General features: G+C 45.3%; 1 protein-coding gene across 1 annotated transcript; it reads right to left on the bottom strand.

Moving 5' to 3' along the window:
• Positions 1 to 1,592: 1,592 nt before the first annotated feature.
• Positions 1,593 to 20,493, bottom strand: mier2 (mesoderm induction early response 1, family member 2; the record flags this gene model as incomplete). Its single annotated transcript, XM_083647631.1, has 12 exons — positions 1,593 to 1,715; positions 2,860 to 2,962; positions 5,166 to 5,308; positions 8,416 to 8,546; positions 8,717 to 8,811; positions 9,372 to 9,453; positions 10,633 to 10,784; positions 11,511 to 11,580; positions 13,094 to 13,173; positions 14,859 to 14,970; positions 16,092 to 16,217; positions 20,467 to 20,493. The coding sequence occupies 11 exons, from the start codon at positions 20,491 to 20,493 to the stop codon at positions 2,907 to 2,909; spliced, it is 1,074 nt and encodes a 357-aa protein (XP_083503757.1). The 3' UTR covers positions 1,593 to 1,715; positions 2,860 to 2,906.
• Positions 20,494 to 21,254: the final 761 nt, after the last annotated feature.

The following is a 21,254-nucleotide window of genomic DNA, read 5'->3' as shown; positions in this document are numbered from 1 at the left end:
TATGGACACCTGTCCAGAGAGACTTGTGGAAAATTAGTCAGTCACAAATACTTGGCTTGGAGATAATCAAAGTCGTAGAACCTGAGTAACTGTCTTTGAGTTCAATGAATTACCTATAGTAGTATTTACACAGTATCAATGAGAGCCTGCAAAGTCGGCATAAATTAACCTGTATGTATTAAGAAAATGTTTAAGATGGTAGAAACAGTGGGCAGAAATTATGACAGGCACTACACCTTGGCAAATCTCTACTTGTGCTCTAAACCCTCAAGGACAATTGAGGAAGCACAGTAAGAACAAGGACCAATTCCACAAAAGCAAAACTTAAAACTCATTTGTGCCAAAATCTGTAAAAGCATTGTCCCATGGTGCTCCTACACCGAGTTCAACTTTCAAAATCATCTTTGTAAAGAAAAACTTTCTTTAGTTTTAGTTCTTCATATTCAAACAAAGTGTTGGAGGGGAAAAAAATCAGGTAGACCGAATCTGACCCAAAAGGTCCACAGACAGACGGAGTGGAGGAGCGGGTGGTAGTGCAAACAGTTCTGTCTGCAACCGACAAAGGCGAGGCCGTTACAGAATCAGTAGGGGGCGCTGTTTGAATTTAAACAAACTATTCGGAAGAACAGAGGTTGACTCTGTTCAGATGTGCCAGCAACCGCGTCGCTGTGCTGCTATCCAATGACAGATTTGAACAAGCGGCACTGGCAATATTGCTACAGCAATAGAGCAGACACAGGATTGGCTCTTGGTGGATGATGTTGCCCAAAACCCAGCTGCATCCTTTTCCACACCGATAAATAAATAAGAAAATGAGGCAACAGTGGTCAACATTGTCCAACATCTCTCTTTTGAAATGAAGCAATGGACAACCAGCAACTTGTTTCCGGTGTGTATGCAGGGTCCCTGCGGCTCTCAAGTCTGTCTTCCCAAGAACCAATCAATAGTGTGGCCCTGGTACAGCCTGCGGTCATCAACTGTTTAGCTTCCATCATTGACTGGCTGACAAGCTTGTCATGACAAAACGGACTCTCAGTTCAGAAAGAGGGGTCAGACCGAGGAGTAAACCGTCTTAACGGCAGGTACTGTTAGTACGTACGCCGATCCTTCTCGACATACACAAGCTAGAGGAAGTTGGGTAATGCACTTCCTGTGCTGGGTGGTTTCTTTAGCCCCAGTGTAAAGACCAGTACCACCTGATCATCACCTCTCCAGGCAAACCAGAAAGTGTACTACTCAGTTTTGGTTGGAATACAACTTTCCTGGGTCCCTCCACTGTGCGAGAGAGCGGGGGTGCGGGGCGGCGGGAGGCGGGCATAGGAGGCCGCCGAAGGCCCCGAAGTCTGATGGGAGGATAGCGGGTGGGTGAGGTGAGGCAGGGGGCACGCTGAAGTCCACCTGCAGCCTATGGGTGGCGCCGTTCCCTGCAGTACCACAGTCAGGGCCCTCGGGGAGAAAAGGTCCGTGCAGCTGGAGCTGATAGAAGCCGGAGCCCAGGAGGTGGTGACGGTGGTCAGGGGCGGACGGAGGGCTCCGTTGGGAGCTCTGGGTAGACGGCTGGGTCTGCAGCTGGGCTGGAGGGGAGGGGTGACAGTCGCCTGTGCCGGGATCCTGCAGGTCGTCCATGGGGGGCAGAGGAGAGGAGGGACAGCTGCACAGCTGCGACGCACATCCATCGGCACACAGCTGCGAAAGCCCCGACACCAGCTCGCCACCTGGACGCATACAGAGCGGACCGCGGGACCATGTGTTAACTTTGACAAAACCTCTACTCATGGGCAAGCCGTGTACTGTAATGTACTATCGTTTCATTTTTAATTCCAATAAGGTTTATATGGTACATAGAGGTTTACAATGAAATTTGCTTCATCAAAAAAAGCTCAAATGACTTAAACTTGTGTATACAGTTACATTACATACAGTCCCTTCAGAAGGTTACATTCAAAACAGATCTGATCAGTGAATGGATTTGATACAGATGATGCACTATCAGTGAATTAGATTGATATGGATGTTGCACTGTATATGAATTTAATTGACACAGATGGCACGAGTGAATTGCTATTTAGAGATTGCCAGCAAAGCACATTAAAGTGCACCACCTTCCTCTGTCTTAAATTACAGTGGTTGGAGGAGGATTTCTATATTTGCCTTACGATCTGTCCTGTCTTACCAACCACAAGTGAACCACTTTCTGATGACTAGGAGTTCTCAGAGAAAGCATCTCTATTCCCAGAGAGATGCATTGACATCAGTCTCATTGAAATGGACTTAACATCCAGCGCTTTTAGCACAATATGTAATGTATCAGCTCATTTGCCAGAGTACTGTTTAGTTGATGTATTGTTTTTTTGTTTTCTCCCATTTTCTCCCCAATTGTACTTGTACCCAATTCCCTCTGCTGCCCCGGTCGCTGCTCCTCCACCCCCTCTGCCGATCTGGGGAGAGTTGTAGACTAGCACATGCTTCCTCTGGTACATGTGAAATTATTTCAACTTTGACACAATTGAGCTCTTTGGTAAGAGGCTTGGAGCAGATCTTCTGGTAAATATCAAATAAAAGCTTTTAAAATTGCATGAAAAAAGTAAAGGGGACAAGGAGTGAATTCATCGTGAAACAACTATATACTGTATATCTGGTTTTAACTGTAAAGCCGATTATAATACTAGATAGCTCGAGGAAGGCTAATACTCAAGATTACTATTATTATTATTATTATTATTATTATTATTATTATTAATTATTGTTGTTGTTGTTGGTTACCCTTTGGCTCTAATTAGAGAGGTTTGTTTCCATGAATCACCACAATATTTATTTTCCATTCTCTCTCTCTCTCAATCTCTCTTCCTGGCTGTTTACCTGCAGGCCCTGCCTGGCCTGCTCTGTGTGGCCTGTGTGGACCCAGTTCACGGCTTTAAGAGAAAGCGGGGCGTTCGTCTGCGCCGGGGGCGGCCCTCCTCCGCTGGAGCACCCATGTCAATGTGCGCACAAACACAAAAGACACACACACACACACACACACACACACACACACACACGCACACCAATCCAAGACACACACAAAAAAACAAGAAAACAATGGGCAAAACAAATATATAAAGGTGGGTAGATTCAAAATGCTTCAAACTAAAAGATAATGAGTACATGATGTCAAAATAAAAGGCAAAGCACACAATCAAAACAAGAAATACAATAGACAAAAAGGAAATCCAACGTGTCTAGCAGTGAAGGATGTACATGTATAGCAGGAAATGATGCGATTTGGCTTAATGTGTCTGAGATGTAATGTGAATGGTTTATATGTTGAAAGATGGAGACAGACAGCTTTCACCACACGTTTTTTTTTTAGCTACGTTAGAAACCAAACTCAATCCCTCAGACATGAGCCCATGAACTATTCCTTTATACATCCCCAACATTTTCAAGTGACTGCAGACATGAAACTGATATTTGGGCAGCCTCACACACAGAGTGGCTGACAGCATTTAATTCAAGACTTTCTAGTGCTGGAGTGCATGTCAGGGTGTATGTGCCTGTTCCTGTGTGTGTGTGTGTGTGTGTGTGTGTGTGTGTGTGTGTGTGTGTGTGTGTGTGTGTGTGTGTGTTGTGTGTGTGTGTGTGTGTGTGTGTGTGTGTGTGTGTGTGTGTGTGTGTGTGTGTGTGTGTGTGTGTGTGTGTGTGTGTGTGTGTGTGTGTGTGTGTGTGTGTGCTAGTCCTTCTATGTCTGAGTTTTTGCAGCGAGATCAGAGGAAATGTGTGTTATCTGTGTGGCCGACTGTGGGATTGTTTCTATTGTGTTGACCGAGGACTAAGTGCTGGAGTCAGTATGTGTCTCTCGTCTCAGTGAGAAGAGCACTGATGTAAGATAGCAGCTCAATCTTCAGATGAAGCTCTTGTTTAAGTGGATCTTGTTAGTATTCCGACATACATAGCTGCACTGTAAGCTGAATGTCTAGAGTCTTGTTTAGTCAAGATTTATATAGGTTTGGCTTGTGAGCCGGATGGTTTGCTGTTGGACTACTGCCTTTTTCGAGCACTTACACAGCCAAATTTAACTTTGCTCTTAGTGTAGTTTTTATGATTGAAGTTGTATTTTGCCTTTACACATTGCTGTAATTTGTTCATCTGCTACATCAGTATTCGTCTCAATGCTGCTCTGGAGGCCAGGTACCCCCCCGATAAAAGAGATTTGGAATCTTAATGGGTCGACAAGGTTATATTAAGTTCAAACATGTAATGCCAGCTGCCAGGCATGACTGTAGATCCAGTTTGAGTAGGATGAAGTGAGGAGTGCAGCACCAAAAACAGTGCAGACTCCGGGGTAAAAGTCAGACAACAGGGCAAAGAAACGTTTCCCTTCTAAGTTAAGTTAAGTTATCCTTTATTTATCCCCATGGGGAAATTAATCCTCTGCATTTGACCCATCCTCTACTAGGAACCTTCCTAGAAGTAGGAGCAGTGGGCAGCCGCAGTGCAGTGCCCGGGGACCAACTCCAGTTCTTTTGCCAGTGCCTTAGTTAGGGGCACTGACAGGAGGAGTAACCCTAACATACATGTCTTTTGGTGGTGGGAGGAAAGCAGAGCACCTGGAGAAAACCCACATGAGCACGGGGAGAACATGCAAACTCCACACAGAAAGGACCTGGGACGGACCGGGGTTCGAACCCGGGACCTTCTTGCCTCATTCCTTAGCTGTCACATGTGCTTCTTTTCCCAGTACTTCTCGCTTCTGTGAACCTGGGCTCAAGGGAATACTGTCAGGTCGCTATGACCCTTGCACTACTATTAATTGCATGTCATTATCGTGATCTAACAGTTCAAACTTTTTCTACCGTTGAATTGATCGAAAGTTGCTCTGGCTTTAAGCTAAATGCCTGAATGTAAAAATGACTTTTGCCAAAGGTTTTAAGTATATGAACGACTACACTTGTTCAAACTTTTTCTACCGTTGAATTGATCGAAAGTTGCTCTGGCTTTAAGCTAAATGCCTGAATGTAAAAATGACTTTTGCCAAAGGTTTTAAGTATATGAACGACTACACTGACTGCTCGTAGGAAACTTGGGAAGAGCTTCTCAAATGTGACGACACTGCTCGCCCGCTAGGCGGAAACAAGCTTTTCCGCTCAAACGCCTCTTCTGCCGTCCTGGTCTGCTCTGGCGCTTACCTTGTTTGTCCAGGTCCAGAGCTGACGGTGGAGGCGAGGGGGACTCCCGCTGCCCCGGACCCAGGGAGCTGTGAGACGACAAGCCATGGGAGTTACTGCTCCCCTCCAGCTCCCCCACCTCCCCATCCTGATCTCCATCGTCCCTGCAACACACAACACAACACAACACGACACGACACAACACAACACAACACAACACGACACAACACAACACAACACAACACAACACAACACAACACAACACAGCACGACACGACACAACACAACACAACACAACACGACACGACACGACACAACACAGCACAGCACAACACAACACAACACAACACAACACAACACAACACAACACGACACGACACGACACGACACGACACGACACGACACAGCACAGCACAACACAACACAACACAACACAACACAACACAACACAACACAGCACAACACAACACGACACAACACGACACAACACAGCACAGCACAACACAACACAACACAACACAACACAACACAACACAACACAACACAGCACAACACAACACAACACAACACGACACAACACGACACAACACGACACAACACAACACAACACAACACACGTCAGCATCAAGAAGGCCACAGAGGTTCAGGCTATCAAGGCAGACTAAACTATCAGATTAAAAACACAGAGCAGATGAAGTGCACACACCTTAAATGTTTCTGGGATATGGCACAACATATTATGATCTTTACAGCTGCGTTATAGAAGAAACTATTTAGAAGCAAAAAAGGACAGATATTTCAAAATAGGAAGCATACAAACAATAAGAAATAGTAATTGTGGAAACCAGGTATGTTTTACAAGAAAGTGCTCGTCATTGTCGACGATAACGTTATCTGACCTGGCTAACAGTGGATACTCGCTTGCTTGCTGTGTACCGAGCTCAAAGTAGTAGGCTACGTTCTTTATTTTACCTCTTTCACTGTCCCCTCCAAAAACAACTCTCTTATTTTGCGCCGTGACCGCCGGAGTGTTAAAAGGACCCGGAAGAATTTGGCCCACTGTAAGGTCTGAACATAAGGTGAATACTTTGATATAAAAACCAATAAACGGGGCAACTCCAATCTTGAACAATCTCTGCATGAGACGCCAGCTCTATTATTTTTCCGCTTCCAGCATAACCTAGCGTCAAGCGCCCCCACAACAACACACACACTTCTGTTTCCTGTCTTCAACATAAGAGCCTACAGTGCATTGGCTGTCTAGAACGTAAACATAAATTATATAGCACCTTCATAAAAATAGCTTACACAATCATGCAAGACACGCTGGAACTCCGTCCTACAACATTATTCATAATAAATGCCATGCATTGCATTGGCAAACGTATCAGAAATGTATTTCTCTGTAATTTGTTCACCTTTATTCAGTCAGTTGTTGTTACATCAATAGAATTTAAATTAACAGCTTGTACTGAATGTTTGGGCTAAAATAGCTCCTAAATACACAAAACATTTGCATTTTAAACTTTTAAACTTTTTTTTTCATATGTATAATAAATTGCGAGTTTTCTTGCTTATAGACTAGTCGACTAGTCGCAAATACAATTTGAGACTAGTCGGCGGGGAAATTAGTCGAAATTCCCATCCCTACTTCCCACCTCTACACCCTTTTCAGCCCAGAGCTGAATCCAGGAAACCAGCCTCATTAGCTGACCGCAGTTTAACGTCACTAGCATAGAGCTCTTATCATACAAAAAACAAAGCCAGCGTGAATTCCAGTTAAGAGGTACGACTTCGCCGGGACAAACACGGACGATAATGCACTGAACGTGAAATGTAATGCTTTAACTGATCTCTGATGGCTTATGAAACAGATGAGAAGTTTTACCAGAAGACAGTCAGAGGCCCAGAGGGAGACGGTTAGAAGCTACAACTAATGGGAATCAATAAATGAACAGATAAACCAGGCGGGGTTTTACTGAAAGAGCTTCTCAGAATAGGAGTGACTGGTGCCGATTTACTGGGAAGGACAGATGAGCGTATCAATTCTCACTTCTCGCATGTAGACTGGCCGGCAAACAAGGAAGAACTAAAGCAATGGCCAAGGTATTGTCAAAACTGTAGACGAAGGCCATCATTTTAGATATTATATGAATTTATATCTATTTACCAGCAAGTATCATTACAGACAAAGCAATGCGTGATATTTGTGCAGTATTATGGTGCTTTCTCACTGGCGCCCCGGTACTGTTCCCGAGCACACTTGTCCCCAAATTGACCCAAGTTTCGGAACGTTTGATGAGTGCGAACGTTGTGGTCCATTCGGTTACGCGCCCGGGCGCGCAACGGGGAACCGTGACAGGATCCACTTGAAAAGGTGGTCTGGGGAACGGTTTGGCGTGCCCGGGAACGGAACACCCGTCGCCTCAGGTCCGCAGATGCTAACCTTCTCCAAACCACCAGAACGAAGCTCCGGACCTGGGGCGACAGGGCCTTCGCTGCAGCTGCCCCCACCCTCTGGAACGCCCTCCCCAGCCATATCCGTCAAGCAGACACTCTGTCATCATTTAAACACGCCCTCAAAACCCACCTTTTCACCCTTGCTTTCAACCCATGAACTCCTCCCTCTCTCACCTTTTATTTATTTTTTTTATTTATTTTCTTCTCTTTTCTTAAGTTATGGTATTATATTGTTTTGTATTGTGAAGCGTCTTTGAGCATTTGGAAAAGCGCTATATAAATCCGATGTATTATTATTATTAATGTTCCGAACCACATAGACAACACACGGGCGAGGATACACTCCAGGCGTAGCTGATGACGCAAGTGCACTCTGTTCCGTTCCCCAGCGGGAAGGAATGTTGTAATGTGAAAGCTGACCAGCGGGGGAGAGGGGAGGGGGGGGCAATCGTTTTTTTTAATTCGGTAATTAGGGCTGACTAAATGGGAAAATGAGTGGCCAAAATCAGTAAACACAGCTTCAGAACCAGAGAACTCCATTCGTTGGCTAGTGACGGAGCACACCTGAGCGGAGTTGGAATCAGCCAGAGAAGTGGACTATGAAAGCCCTCTGGGGAGAGAGAGGAGAGGCTGCATGCCAACTCTGTGAGCGAGGCCTGACCAAATGGCCAATTAGTGATTGTGTGCTCTAACGGGTATCAGAACTAGTCATATTCATTTTCATGAAGCCATGCAACTGGGACAAAAGTGACAGAGAAATTGTTTTTTTCTAGACACCATGTCGCTCGCGTCCCAGCCTGTGCCTACTCACATGTTCCCTGCTTGCAGGCTGTACTTCTTGCGGCTGAGCCTGGTTGCCTGCTGGGTGAAATACTCGTGGCGGTCAGACTTCTTCCACATGTAGTAATACTCCACACACTCCCCCACGGAGCGCGTTCGTACCTGGGGGAGGAAGAACATTTGAAGCTGCCTTTCTGTCGCTAGTTTGGGCAATAGAATAATCTAATAATCTAACAAGTAACAGTGAGCGGTGGGTCGGACAAGCGGATTTCAGCTCGGATTCAAGGGAAACCGCATTTGCTTTCGGCGTCTCGTCTGCTGTGCACTCTCACCTTATTGGCCTGAATGAGGTGGAAGTTTTTCCCATAAACTCGATAGCCGTGTTCAAAGTTCCGAGACTCCTCCTCGCTCCAGGCACACAGCTCTTCTACAGAGAGGGAAGAGCAGCAGGCGTATCACAGTTTTATGATTCATTCATTTTTAGTTTTACTTTCGATTTCCACTTTACTTCAAATGGTCAGCATTTGTCAGCGTTAGTTTGATCTTTATTTATTATATATTTGTGAATCTTCTCTTTTAGCTTGCCCTTTATTTCATGTTGGTGTCAATTTTAGTATGTAAACATTCATGCTTGTTTGAAGTGTAGGTAGTACTTGTACAGTATACTGACGGAGACCTCGCTAACAAGGATCAAAAGGCAAAATCATTATCAGTTCATTTTTATTTAGTTAGTTAATTTACTCTCTAATATTCCGTTTTTTCCCTCAGGTTAACTTATTTTAGGGATCAGAGTGTTCTACCCACAGTCTGGGAAGATATATAAATCACTTTGTGAATATGGTTTAAAAAAAATGGGAGTGGAATGATTTGAATTAAGAGTGAATTATCTTTGAGAGCTATTGAGAGCTTTAAAAACGAGTATAGCAGAAGGTTGGGGGACAAGCAGAGCAATAGCCAGGTTCTTGTTACAATGTTACAGGTTCTTACCACTGAACACTTTCACATTGAAGTGTAGTCGTCTCAGTGCCTCTTCTGCATTGAAGTTGCATTTGACCAGTTCATACAGTGCCTGAGAGTCACAGAGGAAAGGCATCAAAAGAGACCGTCACAAAGAGAGACAATGGCTGCAAAATACCACTTCTGTATTTACAATGAGTGGGCACTGCACAATAAGAGGAACTTCTGTCCATTCAATAAGATAGACTGGCCACTTCCATCCGGGCATTTTCGATTTCACTTATTAAATATTCACTTAATAAAATCTACATCATGAAATTGACTTCACTAATCATGAAAGGAAGATGTGGTTGAAGGAGAGCAGACAGGTTAAAGTTTCAGTGTATTTGGATCACCATTAGCTGCAGCATTGCAGCAGCTATAGCCTAGAATGTTATTCGGATGTTAGTATGGAGTATTAACCCTATGATGGTGGGAGGAACCCGGAGGAAACCCACACAAACACGGGACGAAAGAAGGACTTTTAAGAGACAAGTTGAGACGTGGTTTGTGTAAAAGAAGGTAGAAGTATTAGAAACGTGTACTAAATTATATGAATGAATTTGACAGCACAGTCTGACTAGCATTTCTGCTTCACTCGTCAATACACAGGAGCAGAGTCTTTGATAGTGTCTCCTGGAATAGATGCAGTTACCGGTTTATGGTTGTCTGACAAGGTTCCTTAAGATAATATTTTTATTTATTTTATTTGGACTTCACTCCACTTCAAAAACATACAATGAGGCTTGTTCTGTGTGTTGTCGATCATTGCTTTAAAATGCAATGTAAGAGTCTTGATTAAATGTTTTAAAACAGTAAGACAATCTCATTTCTGTCTAGCAGAGTCGACTGTGTGAAACAATACAATGGCATAGCGTTGCCTTTATTTGTCCAATTTAAAAAACTAGCTAAACGGTTTACAACTGAAAAATGAAAGCATTAAGTTACTAGTTAGAACAAAAAGAAAGTATCGGATACGCTGCCCCGGTTACCCCCAAAACTGCATATTTGCCATTTTACAAAAGGTAATTGAATTCTCGCACGCACGCACGCACGCGCGCGCACGCACGCACACACACACACACACACACACACACACACACACACACACACACACACACACACACACACCTCTACACTCCCTCAGAGTAGCCACAGCACAGATTCGACTGCATCTTCTTCTAAGCTGCCTATTCGTACGCCCTCCCTGTATCTGACATGTCTCCTGGGATGCCAGCTCTTTTTACTCTACCTGTTCGTTGTCTCGGATGGCGTCCCTATACATCTGTGTGTGTGCTGCCCCCCCCTGGCCTCCTGGCCCTTGTGCGCTCAGCAGGAACTCCTCCACCTCCTGCATGGGCAGAACACCTGGACTCCACAGCAACTGGTCCTCACTGTCGTAGGCTGGAGACGAGACGACAGAGGAAGGAGAGAGGAGACGAGAGAGGAGACGACAGAGGAAGGAGAGAGGAGACGACAGAGGAAGAGAGAGGAGACGACAGAGGAAGGAGAGAGATGACGACAGAGGAAGAGAGAGGAGACGACAGAGGAAGGAGAGAGGAGATGACAGAGGAAGGAGAGAGGAGATGACAGAGGAAGGAGAGAGGAGACGACAGAGGAAGGAGAGAGATGACGACAGAGGAAGGAGAGAGATGACAGAGGAAGGAGAGAGGAGACGATATTATTCTGACATTTTTCCATTTTCCCCTTTCTCTCAAGTACCCCCCTGTAGTACCTCCACGTACCCCTAGGCCCTAGAGGTACGTGGAGGTACTACAGGGGGGTACTAGGCCCTAGGGCCTAGGGGCACGCGTACCCCAGTTTGGGAACCACTGTAGTATTTTATATGATGTAATCTAGTAAATTTATGTACCAGTATATGAATTAGTCTATAAAGTATGTGATAGGTGTGTCCCTTTGAGACAGACTTGTGATAAAGGGCTATATACAGTAATATACTAGACTAGACTAAAAAATAATCACCTGAAATAGCTTGGTGCGGTGGAAATTCCGTGCAAATTTCATGACTGTAAAATCTGCTTTTTTTAAGTGCTGTTTTTTGTTGGTTTTCTATGTCCATACAGTAAATCAGCACTGGTCTACATGCATACATTCAAATCCAGGGCGTACCTCTGTCCTGGTAGGTGTATGGGCATAGGGATGGGATTTTTGCCTGGTACATGGAGCCCACCATGATGTCCTGAGAATCAAAACATAGTCAGTCACATGATGTCCTGAGAATCAAAAAAATAGTCAGTCACATGATGTCCTGAGAATCAAAAACGTAGTCAGTCACAGCCCAGATTTATGCCATTCTCAATAATCCATTTTATAAGTTGCAATTTTAGTGCTACTCAGTGAATCATATGTAAACCCAATGGAGACAACGAGTCATAAAAGACCTTGAGTCACGTTGTGCGAGGTGTGCATGTTTGCCGATACGCACGGCAACATAAACTGTTTGCATTTGCAGCGGTTTGTTGTGACGTTCTCTCCCATTTTACCACGTACATTTATGTAATTTCTTTCTGGGAAAAATGACTTTGATGAAACTATACTCTGGAAGATAGAGGTGATATACAGAGTGCACGCATGTGTGACTGAATCCGTGTGTGTCTGTGTGTGTGTGTGTGTGTGTGTGTGTGTGTGTGTGTGTGCACAAACTCGTGCTCCGTGGACTGCAACTAGGCGGGCTGCTAAAGCCTGATGCAAAAAAATTAGCAAAATACTGCTCCATCTCAGCCATTATAGGCAGCCTCTTTATCTGGAGAAGACGATGCTTTGTATACCCTTGAGTGCTAAACATGCTTACATATGTCAGTTTGCATACTTTATATTTAAGTCATCATCTTGCTGCAATGTCTTTTCCTGTGCTTAAGAAGTACATGCATCAGTATCTGGTTCAATATAAATGTACTGTACTGCGGCCTTCTTCTAAAATGTTTGGGTCTGTAATATTTGCTCTACTTTGGATCCAAATAAAAGTATTTAAAGGTCCCAATTCGTGCAGCTGTAACCTCTTAAAAACGTGTGTCTCTGGTCCATAAAACATGATTCTGGATTAATCTGTCGAAAATATAGCAAACCCGTTTGTTGTGACGGAGTTCTCACTCCCTCTTCTGGTCGCTTCCCAAGAACGGCCTGTTTCTATAATATATTCAGAACTAACAGTTCCCATTGGCCGCTGAGGGAGAGCCCGCCCCAGGCTCCCAGCGGCCAATCAGATTAGCGTCTGTGGACCAGCACGCTAGGTTGCGAGTTATCGTTAACTAAACGGTACTACGCTAAAGAGGACATCTCAAAATGCCTAGACTTACCGAATGCACCTCTGCAGTTGCTGGATCACGTACAGTTGGCGTCGCTCCAGCTAGAAGTGTTAATTTTGTGGCTATAGACTAAATGGTGCAGGTAGCTTGTGTGAGAGAGACCCGCGCAGTATGCAGGAGGAAGCTAGTGACGTCCCGATTCCCCCAGATTCCCCTCTGGGCAAACGAAGCGTTTGGGGGTGTGGCTTGGAGGAGACTGCAGAGGGACGCTGGATAGGGACAAATCCAACTGTGGCAGTTCTGAGCGTGTGACCACTCATTACAGGGAGGGCTGACAGCAGTATATATGCATTTACAAGTAAAAACAGCTTTTGCACGGAATGGGACCTTTAAATGTGTGTGTGTGTGTGCAGCATGTATTAGTCTTGTGTGTTGACCGTGGCTTACCTTGTGTTCTTCATTGGAGGCCATGGAGGCATCGTCAGAGTCTTCTTCTGAAGAGCTGACTAATGCGTCTTTGTCTCGACCTGAGAGAGGACAACACAACACAACACAACACGTCAGGATTCAGGAAGAGAAGCTCTTTCCATTGCAACAGATAGATCAAGTGAATCCAGGTGAAATAAATATATCATCTCTTATTTATTTCAAATTAATTTCAAAAGACACAGACAGACACACAGGCAGACAGACACAGACACACAGGCAGACAGACACACAGACACACACAGGCAGACAGACACAGACACAGAGGCAGACAGACGCACAGGCAGACAGACAGAGGCAGACAGACACATAGACACACAGGCAGACAGACACAGACACACAGGCAGACAGACACACAGACACACACAGGCAGACAGACACAGAGGCAGACAGACGCACAGGCAGACAGACACAGAGGCAGACAGACACACAGGCAGACAGACACAGACACACACACAGACACAGAGGCAGACAGACAGACACACAGGCAGACAGACACAGACACACAGGCAGACAGACACAGACACACACAGACACAGCCGACTGCCGACTGTCTCTATTGGGAAAAAGTAGTGTACCTTATATACAGTACTCTTCAGTGTTGTTCATATTTTGTATAGTCAGCACTAATACCATCACTTTTCCCACAAAGTTCAGTTCAAACAGAAGCACTATCAGGAGAAGGTTGTTCAAATAAATACATTTAAAACTCGTCCACTTCCAAAAGGATATGAGTGAGAGGAATAGCTGCTGTCACACGAGGCAGGTCCCACAGCAACTAAACTAATCAAAGGTTTCAGGAAACATCCACACATTATAATCTCTGGCAATGATGTTATTGAAGTAAGCTGCAGTCTCAGCAAAGCACTGATTTAAAACCAACATACCTACCAAAACACACTGCAGGAATGAACTGGCTGTGTGTGTGTGTGTGTGTGTGTGTGTGTGTGTGTGTGTGCGTGCGTGCGTGCGTGCGTGTGCGTGGCGTGGTGTGGCAGTTTTCTCTGACGACTGCAGCGTCGAAACGGAGATGAAAAACCGGATCAAACGGGCATCACCTTCCTTTGGCAGACTCAGGAGAAGGGTCTTTCAACATAAAGACCTCAGCCTCCACAACAAAATTATCTGTTTACCTGGCCGTCGTCATGACAACTCTCCTCTACAGCTGTTGAGGGCGTGGACCCTGTACAGTCGCCACCTCAGGATGCTTCAGGCCTTCCATATCAGATGTCTACAATGCCTCCTGACCGAGTGCCCCATAATGAAATACTCCGCTAAGACCGACTGGATCAGTACGGAGGCTCGGTACCGTCACCCAACACCAACTTCGATGGCTCGGTCACGTCATCAGGATGCCAAAAGAACGCTTACTGTGGCACGTAAAGTTACATCTTGGCCGCTGCTTTGGCAGGGGGACGGAAAAAACGATATAAAGATCAACTGAAGACCGTCATGAAAAAGTGCAGCCTGAACTTGACCCAGCTGGAGGACGCTGCTGCTCAATGCTCCACCTGGTGGCAGCTCTGCCAACAAGGAGTACATCAACTCGAGGAGGATCGAGTTGATTGCCGGACCAGGAAACGTCTAAAGAGACATGAAGCCAGTACCACATCCACGCAGTGTGGGTCACGGATTGGGCTCTACAGCCACCAAAAGACTCACAAGTAGCAGAGGCAGGATTGTCATCATCTGACACGACGGACGTTAACCTTAAGCAAGTAAGTACCTTGCAGGCGTCGGAGCAGATCTGAGGTGTTTGAGGTGACAGAGGGGGTGAGGTCATCGGCGGATGATTCCTCTTCCTCCTCCCCAGGAAACAGATCCTTGGTTATCTGATCCTGGCACAGAAGGAACAATGGAATAGAATAGAATACAAGAGAATACAATAGAAAAATCATGTTTCAGGAGTCAATCATCTTCCCTGGGTTCCTGTGTTAGTCAAAGTTTGTAAGCACTTTAAATCAAACGATAGATTTGCAACATTTCCAATATTGGATAACACTACTGCAGTTATAATTATACCCTAATGATATTCAGTTCCCGATCATTGAGAGGTTTTTACATTTATTTCAAATACAGCAAATACTTATTACTTATCACTTACTTATTACATTAGATGGAAATAACACAGCTAGTATGTTGGAGCTTGCTTGGCTTAGTACGCCCATCATATACTTCAAATGCACTCAGTATTTTACAAGCAAAAATGTATACACTTCTGACACTTTATAATAAAAGTGTAAAACTAAATCAAAGGTATTATTATTATTATTATTATTGTTATTATTATTATTATTATTTGATGTTATCTGGTGGAATGTATATCACAAGAAAGTAGTTTAAAACTTCAACTTGAAGAGGAAACGTTTGTAGCTCTGTGTCTGGTCTACACTTGACATGTGCAAATTCCCTGCACAGCTTTATTCATATATATATAACGCAGATATTTTTTAGAAATCAGAAGCACCACTAAGTACTACTTGAAACATGATCTTGATGGGCCATTCCTTTTGTACTGGAAACTAGGAATCTCACGGTTCAAAGGTCAGGAACTGGGACGTCACCTGATCTCGGATTCCCTACTCGATCTCGGGGGAGCCTCAAAATCCAAGACGGTAGCTTTGCGCTTCAACACTAGGTAAAGTTGTAGTAAACACTGTTTAGTAGCACTTCGGTCTTATTTGTGTGTCATAAATCAGTCATACATTACATGCATACATACATGCTGTCTAAGCAAAATACCGTGAAATGCATTGTTCTCAACTGTTATTTCTAACAATTGCTAGCCAGGCTAGAGCTAACCTGGCTGTTTACCCGACTGTTTTTAATGGAACGCGGTCAACTCAGGTGGGAAATCACTCAACTGTGATATTCCTAGTTCCCAGTACAAAAGGAATGCCACATAAAGATCCGGGTGGAGCCGTAGGTGTGTCTAGGTATGGATCAGGGTGTATCTCACCTTGTCCAGTGTCATGTCTGGCAGGCTGGCAGCCAGGTGACAGGTCTCCCTCTCCCTCTCCCTCTCCGGCTCTGGCACCTCGTAGCCATACAGAGCCAGCAGCTCCTCCAGGGGAAGCTCACTGGCCTGCTAAAAGAACATTGCAGAGGGAGAGAGTGAAGACAAGAGGAGAAGGGTGGTGGTGGGAAATCTTTATGTTACTTCCACATTTCTTACAAATGAGGCCCGCTGGTCATCACTTAGTTCAGTGATGCCCAGGAGATACATATTGGCCAACACATTTTTTTCTACTTCCCCTAAGTGAACTTGATAACTCTGTCAATTTGCATTCTTGTGTTGTTGTGGGATAGGGGGGAAGGGGATTTTCTACTGCTCAAATGTATTATCGTGTTTATTTCTTTTCTGATTTTTCAATAACTTTAGCTTTTTCCTTGTGTAATATGAATATTTTGCAGCCTCCTCTGAGAATCAAATGAAACAACCTGAAAATGGAAAATGACTGAACTGTCATACAGTCTGTGATGGGGGTTGCAAGCAGGGATAACTATGTTTAGCGGTCACGCCTGAAAGGTTGAGAACCACTGGTCTATATCAGAGCCGTTTGAAACAGATGTGAAAATGAACAACTGTGTCTTGGGCGCTTTCACACCTACCTCGTTTGGTCCGGACTTTCGGACTTTTCAGTTTGATCCGAACCAAAATGACAGGTGTGAAGCCTCCCGCGGACCACGGTGCGAACCAAACAGCCGAACCTTGGTCCGAGGAAAAGAGGTGTTCTCGGTCCGGATCAAACTGCACCATATAGTGCGGTTCGCTTGCAGAGTGAAAGCATTTTTTGGATAGTTCGGACTTTCAGACCAATTACAGGAAGTTTCACCAGGATATTATCAGAGAAATCGTGAGGAATGAGCCGTGGGAGCACATGGGGAGAGGAGGAGAGGAAGTTTGTAAGTGTTTTATGTTGAATGTCTGCTTGAACAGTCTCTCCTAACGATTTGTAAATTGTAATTAGCCGTTTATTGTTCTAGGCACGTATCGATGCTGACAAGGACTGCAGCATTAAACTGAGATTTCTGAAGCTTGGTGTAAAATATGCGCTCCATGCAAGTGAGAACGGTACACTCTCTAAAAAACGCTTGCAGCCTGCCATTCTTCAGCTTTGAGTTTGGATGGCAGCAGCCTATAGTAGTCATAAAATGACTGATTTGTTTTTTTTTGTGAATGGTGTGAGTCAACCTCCAAAACGCTGTTTCAAATGGCAAAGGAAATAACGTCACCTCCATATTTAGGTCAGCGCAACAAACCCATTCACAACATGCCGACGTCAGACGTATGCCAATCTACAAACCAATCAATTTCAAGTATAGGGAGACGCAGCCCACGCAGCTATGTCATGTAAAGTCCTTACGTCCGCTTGCATAACTACATTGTGAAAGCAAACTGGACCAAATGTATACAATGTAACAAAAACATGAATTTGGTTTGGCTCTTGGTCCGGACTTTTAGGTCTCTCCACTCAAAGAACCTGGGTTACCGTGTAACTAACCATTCTCTTTCGTGTCAAGCCTATCTCTCCCTACTACATTTCCAATGTATGGGACTCTGTAAGACACACCAGAAGAAACCAAGCAGCCACAGTTGCTCCTGCGAGAGCATGAATTGGCAGTTGAGTTCAAATGACGTCACCACCACCAGTCACCCCTATGCTCAAATAAATGAATCGGATATGATCATGAAGTATGGGGTGTCCCGGTGGCGCACCTGGTAGAACGCGTACCACAAAGGCTTAGTCCTTCGCGCGGCCGACACGGGTTCGAATCCGACCCGTGGTCCTTTGCAACGTTATCCCCTCTCTCTCTCTCCCCACCTTTCCTGTCTGCCTACTGTCCTATCTAATAAAGGCAAAATGCCCAAAGAAATAATCTAAGAAAAAAATAATATGAAGTATGTACACACCCATGGCCTAGGTGCATGATGCCGCCAAGGCTTAGCGGCCCCCGCCAGATGCTAAGGCCAGCTGTAAATGGGTGAAGAGCCATCTAGCCTGCCAGGTTGTAAGGCTGGCTTTTAAGAAAGACATCACCCCCGGGCCATGGTCCGTTCTCATAAGAGCCTTGGCCACGGAGGCACAGTCTATCAGGCCATGTCCCACTGCACTGAGCCCAGCACCTGGCTGCTTCATCGTCCTGTCAGTATATGGAAGCTGCAGTTCCATAGACTGACTGGTGCGGGCCTCGGACCAGGTAGTAGGGTGGAATGCAGGGTTCGGGCGCAGAACCACCCCAGCAATAAGCAGCAACAGTCCTATAGTGTGCACCGAAGGGGCATGGAGCTCACCGATTCATTTAGCTGATACATTGCCCTGTGTCAGGCAGCTGGCTGCTCCCATTGACGAAGAGCTAGGAGCAGCTTGTGTGCATTTCTCTGCGGGCAAATCCAAGGCTCGGGAGGCAGCGCCACACTGAAGAGCCAGGGCACAATGTGCCATGTGGAAGCCATTGACTCCAAGAGGTGGAGGCACAATGAATGAAGTGGGATCAGCAAGGCCTGAGGGTGGCCTGTCTTCCAGGGGTTAGGGAAAGAGTCCCAATGAGAAAGTCCAGCCTTGGAGACTGGTTGTCCAAGGCAGCTAGGTCTGTAACGGACAGAGCCCTGTGGGCACGTGTCTGATGGAGATGCACTGTGTCAGGGCACTGATGGGCACAAGTGACTGCCCACTCCTTCACCATCCTGAGGAGGGTGGAAGGGTGCAGTTCAATAGACTGACTGGTGTGGGCCTCGGACCAGACCTGAAGGTGGGGAGCAGGCAAAATAGCAGCAACAGTCCTCATGCACCAAAGGGCATGGACCAACTGGGCCCATGTTCAGAAGAGCCAGGGGGCACAATGTGCACCGTGGGAGGCATCGGCGCAGGGACAATCTCCCGGTTACCCTGCTCCCCAACAGAACTGGGACAAGCAAAGCCTAAGGGCGGCTCGCGTTTTGCCCATGGCTTTCCACAGACACGCCCACTTAGGAGGTTTTTGGCAGGTCTGAGTCTATTGGAGTCGATGGGAAGTCAACATGATATCAGATTATGACAGATCCCCTATATCGCCCTATATCGCCCCTATATTCAATAAAGTAAATATTCTGCCCATTCTCCGAGGCCACATATCTTCAGAATATTCTGACACTAAAATGGCATTTTTCGGACAGACAGATCAGGAGAAAATTAAACTTGTTCAAGACCTGTCTCTATCTCAGTAGTCTCGGTTTCCAGACGTTTGGTGAGCGGCGCCAACAGCGCCACCTAACCACCAAACGTCTGGGAATTTACTGTTCCAAATCTGGTTCATTGAGCCCGGCGAGAACGGCCGGCAGCAGACACGCCTACATTTATTATTAGAATTTTATTTGGTAGCGGCAATGCAATGTTTCATAGTTCCAATATAGAGCAAGACACTGATGTGCTGCAAAGAGAGTTTATACTTGTTGTTTATTTTACAATAATTTGTCCTACCTGCAAGCAGCAAGTGCCAAGTGGCCCGCTTGCTACTGTGAAGCACTGTGAAGTCATGATCAGACAGCAGGCTCTGTAATAACGTAGCCTCGGGAGTCGGGCATATCGCTGGGGGAAAGACCTCTAGCCGCCGGGGCCGGATGAAACACGTCCTATTAACAGGTTATGTTTGTTTCTAAGTGATTAATATGTTTCTCCACAAACGCGACAGCACCGGTTCTGCTTGAGCATCACTGGCTGCTCCCAGAAAGCAGGCCCGCCCACAACACTCATGATTGGCTCTCCGATGCAAGGCTTACAACAGCACCACCTAACGTTATGAAAAGATTTAAATAGTAATATTCTCAGTCTTACAGTAGTGAAACGGATTAAGACTGAGAGCTGAGTCTACTATCTCAGCAACACACTCTCGTGAGATTTGGCAACAGGAACTCATGTTAGCAGGAAGCGATTAGCTAAAGCTAAAGCTGAAGTTCGTTAATGTAGAAGCTAAATCTGTGGCTAGATTTTTTTTTTTTATATCTTAGTTTCAACTAACAATGGGCAGCTTTGTGTTTATATGTGTGGTTTGTGTGGAGTTTCGGAACTCACAATCTCTATTTCAAATTAGCTTGCTAGGTCAGCGCTAACCCTGCGTCACCAGGCACAGTCCTCTCACAACACTTCAGGGGAGAGGTGACCACGTGACCATTTGGGAGACTTGCTGCTACCGCTTGTTAGAATTGGCGGAGCCTGCAGTGAGTGACCCATCTAGATAGTAATAGAAGATCTATGACAAGAGTTGGCATAGCAACTAACAAAGCATGGTTAGGGGTGATTTGAGGTAAATTTGAACTAAAGTTATGAGCACTTTAACAGCCCAACATGACGTACAGTGTGGGATCGAGTTGCCATCTTCATGGGGTGAGGAGAGAACTCGTCCAGCTGCTCTATGGCCTGCTGGGACTTCTGCTGTCGAGGGCCTTCATAGCTGTACCTCAGGATCTCCACTAGGCCGCCACCACTATACTCAGGTCCAGAGCACATACCACCTGGGACGCACACGCACACGCACACGCACACGCACACACACACACACACACACACACACACACAGTATTATATGCATGCACATTTAAAGTTGGTCATGTATAAAAACGGCCTACACAAACATAGACACACAGAAATGCACATTATTGTATATTCAAAGATAAGCAACATAAAATCATATGCACACACACTTGCACAGGCGTACCTGCTGTGGCGCATGTGCAGACTGATGTACACACACACACACACACACACACACACACACACACACACACACACACACACACACACACACACACACACACACACACACACACCATGATGGATTAAGAGGTGACTGATCCCAGCTCATCCCATTACAGATCAGATGACTGCTGACTTTTAAACCGCTTTTTTTCAACTGCTGAGACTTACAGTACTGCTTGGACCAAAGTGTCATCAAAGCCCTCCATGTATCCGTAAGGAAGAATGACTACAACTCCCCTATAATGACATAGGTGCCTGTGGTGCTTAGATATGGTAAAAATGAAATATCACGATCATCAGAAGGATTTTTTGGGTGATATGTTCAAATAAGCCAAATCATGTTAAATAATCAAATTAAGGTTCATCATATTGAACCGATAATGTTG

This window comes from Poromitra crassiceps (assembly GCF_964638095.1).
Source record: "Poromitra crassiceps genome assembly, chromosome: 12".
NCBI lineage: Eukaryota > Metazoa > Chordata > Actinopteri > Beryciformes > Melamphaidae > Poromitra > Poromitra crassiceps.
Note: the sequence above shows the minus strand (reverse complement) of the source record. Positions and strands in the feature narration are given on the sequence as shown.